At 32.8% G+C, this 11,337-nt stretch overlaps 2 protein-coding genes across 2 annotated transcripts in view; both read right to left on the bottom strand.

Annotated features, from left to right (window-relative positions):
* LOC116768559 (GRIP and coiled-coil domain-containing protein 1) overlaps positions 1–7,713 on the bottom strand; it is an 11,979-nt gene extending 4,266 nt beyond the window's left edge. The window contains exons 1-10 of the mRNA XM_061523988.1: positions 6,765–7,713; positions 3,834–3,945; positions 3,614–3,706; positions 3,185–3,300; positions 2,908–3,053; positions 2,265–2,347; positions 1,561–1,733; positions 1,141–1,375; positions 577–959; positions 78–281 (exon numbers count right to left, since the gene is read on the bottom strand). Coding sequence (XP_061379972.1) covers positions 78–281; positions 577–959; positions 1,141–1,375; positions 1,561–1,733; positions 2,265–2,347; positions 2,908–3,053; positions 3,185–3,300; positions 3,614–3,706; positions 3,834–3,918 — 1,518 coding nt within the window. The 5' untranslated portion in view covers positions 3,919–3,945; positions 6,765–7,713. The remainder of the gene's footprint in view (positions 1–77; positions 282–576; positions 960–1,140; positions 1,376–1,560; positions 1,734–2,264; positions 2,348–2,907; positions 3,054–3,184; positions 3,301–3,613; positions 3,707–3,833; positions 3,946–6,764) is intronic.
* On the bottom strand, positions 6,406–10,730 carry LOC116768532 (ELAV-like protein 1). Its single transcript, XM_061523989.1, has 2 exons — positions 10,460–10,730; positions 6,406–10,400 (listed from the first exon to the last, which is right to left on the bottom strand). The coding sequence occupies exon 2, from the start codon at positions 10,359–10,361 to the stop codon at positions 9,279–9,281; it is 1,083 nt and encodes a 360-aa protein (XP_061379973.1). The 5' UTR covers positions 10,362–10,400; positions 10,460–10,730; the 3' UTR covers positions 6,406–9,278.
* Positions 10,731–11,337: the final 607 nt, after the last annotated feature.

The raw sequence follows: 11,337 nt of genomic DNA, 5'->3' as shown, positions 1-11,337 counted from the left end.
TATTACAATATTTGTTTCGTGTGAGCAAGTCCTCGTGTTTCTGACATATGACCCTGGCACAGCCAGTACCTCCTTACATTGATCACATGTTCGTCCTTCCAGCCGTCCTCCTTGCTGACCTTCCGGGACCTGTCGTGTCTGGATCGTATGTAGCTGTCGGTCTCCTCTAACAGAGTCGCGTATCTCTCTCTCTGCGTCTGAACCTGTTTCTCCAAACTTTGTATTCTGTTCTTGAGGTCCGATGTCACCTCTTTGTGATATTCCTTCTCGGCTCTTAGTTTCTGTTAAATGATAAGTAATATTATATTTAATATTAGTATATGAAGAAACTGAACACAAATATATATCAATGTTCATACTACTTGAATTTATTTTTTTATTTAATACGGATCAAGTCGATAGTACAGCGACATAACACTTATTCTGTCTTAATCAACGAGACCGCAATTAGACATTTGCGTGCCAGTTATTTTGAGTAGTAAATATACAGCATGCGTCATACAGTCGCTGTAACGTTCAATACAAACAAATGCCATAGCAATATCCATATATATATATAACCTATGCATATAATACCTCTTCGTGAAGCCGCAGCAGCTCAGCCTTAACCTGTTTCTCTTCCTCCAGCAGCAACACGTAAGTGTCAACTTTCTCTTTCAATATCGCTATCTCGCTCTTCAGATCTTCCGTCTCGCTCTCATCGCCTCCCGTCACTTTGACATTCAGGAACTTATAATTGTCGTATTCGATTTTCAAATTGTCGTACTCCTCTCTGCACTTCCTGTGGATGTCGTCGTAGCCGTCCACTTTGAAGACGGTCGTAATGTCGACCGGACTCCCTACCTTCTCGTTCTCGGCCAGTAGCTCTTTCTTCAGTATGTGTATTTTGTCTATCAAAGTTTGCAAATATTCACTGTCCGCTAATTTTTCATTGTCCGTCTCGCTTTTTTGCGTTTCATCTGGAAAAAGTGTATTTTTTTAATTATGAAAAAATTGCGTTTGTTCATAAACTACGTAACATTTACAGTAATATTGAAGCAATTAGCTTCCATTGATAAAAAAAAAATACACCAGATTGTACTACAAGTTGCCAATAGCAAAATAAAAAATATACTACGTCTATTTTCTACCAATTCCTACCATTATCACCGTCAGTGCCATCGGAGCCGTTACTGGCAATCTTTTCCAGTAACCTGCCATTAAAGGACTCTCTCAGTTGCTGTATGGTGTTCTGGTCTCGTCTCCTCATCATGTCATACTCTCCTATCGTCTGTGACAGCTCGGCCACCTTACCCTCCAGCAGCGCCACTCGTTCCTCCTGCCTGGCACATATCTTCCGAGCTGATTCCTCTGCACGTTTCGCTTTAATCTGTTCCTGTGGAGCAAATATTTCGGTTAATACTGAGAGATAAGAATTAATCAATGTAAATTGTTATTGTTGCCCAAATAGCTCACTAGATGGAGTCACTGTCTATGCCACGATCTGTCATGCTATGTTATGCTACTACAAATAGATCACAGTGCTAATGAAATTCATGTATAACCGTTCCCAGTACACACCTCTCGTATAGCCACCGCGTGTGTCTGCTCCAGCAGCGCCAGCTTCTGCTGCAGCCTCACCAGCAGCGCCGGGGTTTCCGCCGTCCTCGCCTCAGCACGCATCAGTCGCCGTTGACTCGCTTCCAGATACCCGCTCAGATCTCGGACGCGTTTCTCCAGGTCGGCCTGCGACGCTAATAGCATGCTTGATTATATTTGGTGAAAAAAATCGTATTAAAGTGAATATTCTGGTCGGGAGCATATCACTTCTTGGGTTATAAGTTTTCTGAAGGTGGATTCACCTGCTTGTGCTATGCTTTGGAATACTAAATATCGGTTACATGCACATGACAGTTAAGAAAAATGTTACCTGGTCCTGAATTAAGAAAAACACATTTTGTGAATTGTTACAAAATCTTAATTGGAAATAGCTTCACTAACATCAACAACATTGTATTGATAAATGTTATAATATTATATTTTTCGTTTAAATTAATATTCATCACAGTCACAATATTATTATTATATTTTCTTTGCCAAATAAAACAAGAAATAAAGACTTCTTGTTCCACAAGACTCCTTAGTATCACAACTATAATGTTGCCAGAGGTCTTCTTTTCGTACAACTTGACATATGTTTTAAGGAATTATAATAATTTATGGACTAGCTTCAAGATAAAATGCAGCCACATGGAGTAAATAATGAATTAAATTTTCCTTCTTACCTTCGGACTCTGTATTTTGAACAACTTTGTCCTCCAACTTTTCTTTGTTTTTCCTTTCTGTATTCAACTTCAGATGCAGCTCTCTGAAAACAAGTAAGCATATTGAGAAAAAGGGCGAGCACACACTGACTTTTTAAAATCTCTATTCTAATAATTCCATACATTACAGTTGATACAGAGTTTCTATGTATGTCTTATAACCTTACACTGAATCCTATCGGTTACTTCACTTTTTCAAACTTTATATAACACATAAGTAAACCAATGATTATGTCACACAAGTCTCTTATTACACAAAATATTTCTTATACATGTTCATATAATGACATCTAAGATTTTCGCGACTATCCATTGTAATAAAACTAATATTTTTCTGACTTGCTACGCCTTCACTATTATTTTTAACGAAACGTCGGGAATATATTGTTAGAAATAATTATAAACGCGTAGTAAATCCGAAAAATATTAAATTTAATTTTACATTCATAATATTTAAACACTGCATTGTGTATATAACACTTGTTCAGTATTATTAAATAATAATAGGTCAGTGTAATGTAGGTCACTTTATTGTATTAGATTTGGTAATTCAGTCTTGTAACTTATCTTTAATATTGTATGTCTTATCTTTATTACAACTCACTTCAACATAGCTGCATGATCGGCTCTTTCTTTTTCTCTTTCTTGTATCTCGTATGCTATCTTAGTCTTCAGATTTGCGACTTCCGCTAAATGTTGCTGCACCAGACTCTTTGTTTCCTCTCTCATTGATGCTAACATGTTCTCATACTTGAAAAAATAATTGTTTTTTATAATGATGATAATCAATGATATAACTTAACAAGATAGGTTCACAGTAAAATAATTGAAGCTAAGTAATTTTTAAACCAGGTGAAAAAATAGGTGTTCTGTGTGTTCACCTTCTCCCTTGTAACTTTCTTGTCCGCTTGAAAGACTTCTTCCATACGATTCTTTTCTGCTGTAAGAGTTGAGAGAGATAGAGTGAGAGCTGCAATTGAATCTGGAGATCCTGCTCCTGAAAGAAAATTAAAATACTTTATATAGGAACTTTGAACAGATAGTTTTTAATATAAAAACATTAGTACACTACTATCATTTTTCCAGTAAGTAAACATGGCTGAACTTTTGAATTTTAGTTATTAAAGAGAATTAATTATTATTAAAGAATTATGGCAACGTAAATTTGCAGTGACAGACTTGATTATAAAAAATATATATAACTTTCATTGATGAGAAATGATGTAACAAGTACCGGAAACAATGGAAATGAAATCAGTACAAAACTTTCATAACAAAACATACAATATGTGAATTAAACAAAGCCATACCACTTCCATCGTCATCTGTTTTATTTAAGGCCTTCAAACTAATCTCCAAGGCCTCTTTTTCCTTTACAAGGCCTTTGTATGCAGCAACAACATCTGTAAAGAGTATTAAACAATTAGTTACACAATTGTAATAGAAATCAAATTATAATAAAAAATTAAGCTATAATTACATGTTTGAACCAAATATCACATTCTCACCAATAAAAACAATAAATTTTACCTCTTAAACGAGCTTCGTATCTTTTGATTTGATCTGCTTGTTTTGTTATGGTAGATATCAGCTCTTGTTTAGACAACGATTCCATTTTGATACATCAAAAACCAATTTAAACCTTGATAGAATATAAGTAAAGATTTAATTATAAACTAATGAGACAAGCCACATTTCAATTTCTTTTAAGTTATACACAGAAAAGTTTAATAAAAATAACATATGTTGAAAAACTTTACAACTGACAGACGTAACTCATAAGTCGTACCGTCAAATCCCTCTTTGACGCAAATATTATTCTGTATTCAATTGACTGAACTGTGACAGGAGTTATTTAATATATTACCTGTTACATAAATAAAATTAATGTAATGTTATGTAGGTATTTAAAATAATGAATTTTTAACAACTCTGCAAAAACGTACTTGATATTTTAAGATACATAATATGTGTTTCGAATGTATTGAAACATAAAAATTAAAAATAAATGTAAATGTGCCCGAAAATAATCTCTATGCTCTATGGCTTTATTCACACTTGAATTGTTTTATTATTTATTTTAGGCAATTTTTTTTTATAATTTTCAATATGACTAAGGCTCTACTCGCGATCGTAGTTAACATCGTTTAATAAGCGTAAACCATTTTATCTTCAAGACAGGCTGAAAAATAATTAATCAATGACATAAAAAATTTCAAAATCCTGATAGGAAAGGATACCACCGAAACTTGTAAAAACATTTGTTCAATTTATTTCATTAACCTATCGGATTTTGTACTACAAGAGTAGGGAAAGCTTGGAATCAATTTGCAAAACATCGGTGTTCCCAACGGCTGCACGAATAGCATTTAATTATTTAATTTTAAAGTTTTATTGATATCTTAATTTTTATTAAATATTTCCATTAATTTTCAAATATCATTCTTATTTCAACAACAAAAAAGCTACTTGTAATTATAATCTCGATGACTATCCTAATAAATTTGAAGGAAAACAAATCTTTCCTATTCTGTGCATAGCCAGCTTGAACAAAAATTTCTGTATAATCGAAAATGACTCCCTCGCATATGTCAAATTTAGCATCTACACGTATCTAATCCTTTTTTAAAAAAATACCGTATCTTTATCAAATATATGAATTTCCGGGTGTTGCAGTCTCCACAAAATCTTCAAATTGTCTGGCAGTGCTTCAATTTAAAGAAAACTTCAGATCAAAATACGTTGACGAGTAATAATTGTAAAATGCTTTGCCAGTCACCAGCGACCATAAGATTACAAAAAATAATATATAACTTTAAAAAGTTATACCTTTTACCTAAATAAAATGTATAAACTTTATATTATTTGTGGGGGATAGTCTAGATAGATAGTCAAATTCTCTTTTATAAAAATAATATTCTGAAATTTATTACAATCTCAATTATAAAAAGGTTCAGTATAACACAAACCTTGGATTATTTATATATTTTCTTCTTTTGTATATATCTTTCTCTTTCCTTATATTTGCTTCATAAATAATTCATCCTGACACATTCTGCTTTCTTGAAAGTACAAATATTCGTGTATTTGATATTTGCGGAAATCCGAGGAAACAGTGTGATATGCGTATGAAAACACCCTTAAACATTTACCTCGACATTTTTCATACAGTGCTGCCTAATATCTTTAAGTCATAAGAGATTTGATTCATTGCAACTCCGTAGACGATTTATATTAAATCCTTTTGTTCAAAATTAGTTCTTATAGGTATTAAAAAAATGTACTAAATAATAAAATAAAACTATTTCTTCTCTGAACAGTTTTGTTACTTTTTTAATTCTTAAGTCAATTAATAAACACATGACAAACTATGTCAATAAACAGATGTGATAGATATCAATATATTATTAAATATCCCAGGTAATCATTTTGAAAAGTGAAATAGTCTGAATGAAAATAATCTTTATTTTTTAAATTTGATACTCATTACAATATCAGAGCAAAATGCGAAGGAAAACATTTATAAACCAACAGTAGTAGGGTCCCGGGGGTATCTTGTGCACAGGGTATGGATTTAAGGGGGACGTGGTCACCGGTCAGTGACCCTATGCTTAGGCAATATCCTAACTTATATATTAGAACTTCAAAAACCTTATTACTTTAAACACATACGCCGCCATATTAGTAGTATGAAAGGGGTGCATTTGGCAATATTTTAATGCAAAGTTGACCTATTTAACAAATACGAGATGTAAGGGGAACTGAAATCTGCCACGATGGATATCTCCCTATCTGTTGCAGGGTGGCGGAGTTCATCGAACTTAAATTAGGGTGACATGGCTACATTCACCCCCAATGTTGCGTAGTAAAAATGCCTTCCCGAATCTATTTCGTCCCTTACTTTTTATATTGCGTGACGTTTTTAGTTAAAACAACCACGTGTTAATATTACTATTATTTTAATTTCAACGTTAAAACTTACCTATTCCGTTCGCCGCTAGAAAATAATGTGAATAATATTTAGATTTCGTGTCACATGTTCGAGAACCAAGCGTTTCCTTTGTCCGTAGGTTTGGTTGTTCAAAATAAAAGAATATTATAGTACATTATTGCTAATGTCGATATTTAATGTCTATATCAATATTCCCTACTCAGATTACATTCGTTGACATTTCGAGATTAATGTAAGCCAAACATTTAAACACCTTGTCGGCAATTTGTACTCTGTCTTACAATTATCTACGTGCTAGGCCAAACCTTATTTTAACTGTACCCAAACCTGCCCGCAAAAAATAATAATATATATACATAAATATATATATATAAACTGTTAGGATAAATAAACGCTTATAATCGAATGTTAGTCGATAACGGATATAATACTAAAAATAAATAGTAGGAAATTATAAAACAAATAATATATGGGACAGGTCCATAAAGAAAAATATTGGAAGAATCAACCTCTGTAATGGGTCACTGTGAACATTGTAGCACTTCACTTGTACAATTGTAAGAATAATCCTCTGTAATGGATGGCTGTGAACATTGTAACACTTCATTTGTACAATTGTAAGAATCCACATGTAGAGGACGACACAACACAAACTATTCTATCATTTAAATACACAGTCCAATATATTTTGGGCGATAAAACATTTCGCGTTTGAGCACAATACTTCAATGTTGACTCCATATTGAACTATGAATCATGCATCTGACATACAGCGAAAGCTTGCAGAGCCTCTTTATAACATTATACTATAGTTATATACTTTAAATATTTATAATTAAAAAATAAATAAAACATTACAACATAACATTTACCGCCCAAAATATTACACATTGTGAGGTTCATATGTGACTAGTAAGTACACACAATTTGTTACTGTTTCATTTTTAGCGTGTGCAAATAATATACTTAAATTTAAAAACACCACACCAACATAATTTAAACCAAATACCTAATCTACATTTAAATTACAGAACACAGTATATTTCAAATACTAAAGGTACTTAAAGATTTAACCTTGCGCAAATTATAACTGACTAGTACAATGAAGTTTAAGTACTTTAAATAAATAATTATAATAATGAAACATTCTTACCAGTATCATCCACGAGGGCATCAACCACAGCGCCTACCAATTTACAGTCGTACGTAACTATTATAGAGACATTTAAAAATGACTTCTCAACACCGATCAAAACGGATCACGGATAACTCTATTGTTTAACTCAATACAAAATGCAAGTAACAATTACCCACAAACGGGGGAAGGCTTCCGTTGCATGTTCATCAATGATATGACATTATTTACCTAGAAATAATTTACCTATTCCCAGAACTACTAAATTATATCCATATGTAAATCATTTGAGAAGTTTCTGTGTCGAGTTACATGTTAATGAATATCAAATTAATTTAGTTCTTACGCTAATACAATATATTAATTGCAACATCAAATCAAAATCTATTATATATTACTATTTACTAATATTATAATAAATTATTAATTATACATTACTTAAATATAGATAATAAATAGAGATTATACAATTAAATGAATGAGAGAGACAATATCATAGTACAATCAATATTCAAAATTTTTGCAAACATTAGCAATTTTCATATCGATCGATTTGCACAACACAAGCCCGTCTCCTAGTATGTTCAGATGTGAATGGACACCGGATTCCATCACCGTCTGAATATAAAAGGTACATTAAAGATTACCGGATGCTTAAAGCAAAAAATAATGAGATGCTCTCCTCCACACCCTTATATTAAAACGACCCCTAATATAAAGTTATAAATGTGCCCGCAAATAGAATGCGTCATTAGAGATTACAAAAAAAAAATTGTTACATTTTAAAATGTTGATCAATTAAAATTTTAAGTCATGGTCATTAAATTCATAATTTAGCTTGTGGATCAACGGACTGTCAGATATTATGTCAAAGCAAATTGTCATTACCACAGGAGTGATGTAAAAAAAATATTATATTAATTAAAGTTATATTATACGGCTACATAAATGATTTGTTTTTATAAATCCCTACATAAGATTTTGTGCATTATCAAGCTCCACATAGTCATCGTCGTCAACGTTTCAACATTATCCGTTAAGTTTCCTTAATGTATCATTTATAATAAAATATAAAAGCTTCTGCGGGAGAAGTCATTATGTTATTGTATTCATGATCACTGTGATCAAATCAGTCCCAATTGCGACATCTTTGGTAGACTAAAACACACTCAATGTATATCTACATGTACAATATACATTACATTATTTATTGCTGCATTACTATTTTCATTAATAAATAATTGCACTGCTTTTTATATATTTTCTTTTACTTATAGTAAATTTTTTTTTCTTTCATATTGCACAGACACGTATTGTAGAAATAACATATATAATTTGCTGTTTTACTGATCTATCATGGAAATATTTGTAGGACAAAAAAATTATAATTAAATAATATTTTCCCTCCGTCCCGTCTACGGTAGACATAAATAAGTTTAATAACTACACTGCCTACCTTAAAATGTCTCAGTTGGCAACATTTTTCAATTTATTTTATATTTTCAGAGTAAATTTTACATTCTATTGCCACTAAGCATTTCAAAGGTTACGAGGCAGTTGTAGGAACAGAAATATCGTTCAAATTATAAACCTCTCAGAGATTTGGATTCAGCTAGCCACAAACTGGCGTCTTTTACATTTAAGTACATAAATTGTATATAGTGGGAGAGTTATATATAGACTTACAAATACTGTGATGTTACTTATGTGAAAATAGATGGTTTGTACTTTATGAACACTGGTTTAAAAATTGGTGTCATGTCATGATTTACATCATCACTCTCCATCAATACCATCATTAACACGGACGACACCATGATAACACCATGACAGAGTAATGATCAACATTTTCCATTAGCTACAATTTATTGACTAGATTTTAAAGAGTTTAGGATTTACTCTTGTTTGTTTTGAAGCTGACTTGCAGCACTTGTCCATTGAGGGAATAGCCATTCAATGACTGGATGGCAACTACAGCCTCGTCGTAGTTGGTCATAGTAACGAAACCGTAGCCTTTGCACTTGTTGGTGGTGGGATCTCTTATAATTTTAACACTCTGAACGGCTCCGAAGGGGCCAAACAGCTGCCATAGCACACTTTCTTCTGTATCGGCACCGATATTGTAAACAAAAATGCACCAACCTGAACCGCCTAATGCGTTACCTTGGACGAGAGGATCCGCAAGCGGCGAGTATCGTTGAAGTCCTTTATTAATGGCAAGCAGAGCCTTACCGGCGGGCCCTAAGAAGCGACGGACGGTGGGTGGTGCTAAGTACGTAGCCAGCGGTGCAAGGGCCTTGTTTTGGTTACTGGGATTGTTTGCACATTTCACTGTAATGGGACCCGTACCTCCAGGCGGTATAGTGCCATTTAACTCTCTTATAGCATTCTCAGCTTCAATTCTTTGATCGTAACGAATAAATGCAACCCCTCTGGAAGGTCCTTGAATCCCTTGTTCTTCCATGCCCCCTTGCAATAAATGCCCGACGTTCATGTTTTCGTGTAAGATGCGCGAACTTATTATTGTACCGAACGGACTGAATAACTTCTCCAAATCCTGCTGCGTCATGTGCTTAGGGAGACCAGAAACGTAAAGATTAGCGCCTTTTATAGCATCTGAGCTGGGACGAGCGTAGGACACTTTTATAATTTTGTTCTGTAATCGTAGACCATTCAGTGTGTTCACAGCTTTTTCGGCATCTTCAGGCTTATGGTAATTGACGAATGCATACCCGAGACTTTGGCCATTAAGAATGTGATCAGGAAAAACAGTAACTTTATCTCTTATTAACTTGCAACTTTCCACTTCGCCGACACTTGAAAAAAGTGATCTGATTTCTTCTTGGGACATTGTTTGTGGCAAATAGTTGACTATCAAATTAGTCTTAGACTCATTATTACATGGTTGAAGCTTACTTCCATTTTGCGTAGGCTGATTTGCGTTTACGGCATCGAGACTATTAGCCATCATCTTTACTGAAATGTTAACTCAAAATCTGTCGAAATATCACTGAATGAGAGTCTTAAAAAATTTCTAAGTTATTCTAAATTAGACCATGGATATCTCACACGTAATAGTAACTTCGGCTCGCGTTGGTTGAAAGCATATGCAAGGAAAGAAAATCAATAAGATGCTGTTCACTCTCGTACTTATCCCGTTTTACGTGCTTTAGTCCCAAGATCGCTGAATCAAAACGTAAGCGGAAACACAAATGAACGGTAGTTTATTAGATATAATAGAAAATACTAAAGTAAAGTGAAAAGGAAATCAACCAAAAATCTATGCGACTTGCGACCTATTCTCGTAAATTCATTTCTTTCACTTCACTTTCTTTTTAAAATGTTGCCAGGGGTCTATACCTATTTCACAACCCCTTTATATTCAGTAATTCGAATAACAATATATTTTTTAGATTGCTAAGCTGAAAAATTAAATATTCTTAAAAATATCGAAGAAAATACAATTAATTTTAAGTTTCGTTTTTTTTCTAATAAGAATAAAAGGGGTAGCTTCTTAATTATAACAGTGAATTATTACCCATTACGATAAATAAGCGTAAAAAATATTTACCGAGAAATATAATTCAGTGCAATTTTGTATAAAGGTTTATAATTGTGAAGATTGTAAAAATTTGTTAAAATTTGATTATTGTCAAAGTGTTATTATAAATGAAATAAATTTTTTATTGTAAATTATATATATTTCATATGTCTCAAAAAATTCTTTTTTTATTTCTTGTATAACATTAACATTTTCTAGCATGAAAATACATTAACTAGCAAAAAAAACAAAAACAAATAGACATCTTTTAATATAATGCTTTCTAAAATTAGGGGAAATATTTTTGCTACGGCAATACTGACAGCAATTGTACCAACAGCCGTTCTGCCAACTTAAATTTTTTAATAGTGCATTTACAAATACAGCTTTATTTCTCATATTTTTG

The sequence above is a fragment of the Danaus plexippus genome, chromosome 4, assembly GCF_018135715.1.
Source record: "Danaus plexippus chromosome 4, MEX_DaPlex, whole genome shotgun sequence".
Classification (NCBI taxonomy): domain Eukaryota; kingdom Metazoa; phylum Arthropoda; class Insecta; order Lepidoptera; family Nymphalidae; genus Danaus; species Danaus plexippus.
This window is presented reverse-complemented; position numbering and strand designations above follow the sequence as displayed.

Coding starts and splice junctions, on each gene's coding strand:
- LOC116768532 (XM_061523989.1), bottom strand. CDS start 10,361: ATGATGGCTAATAGTCTCGATGCCGTAAACGCAAATCAGCCTACGCAA.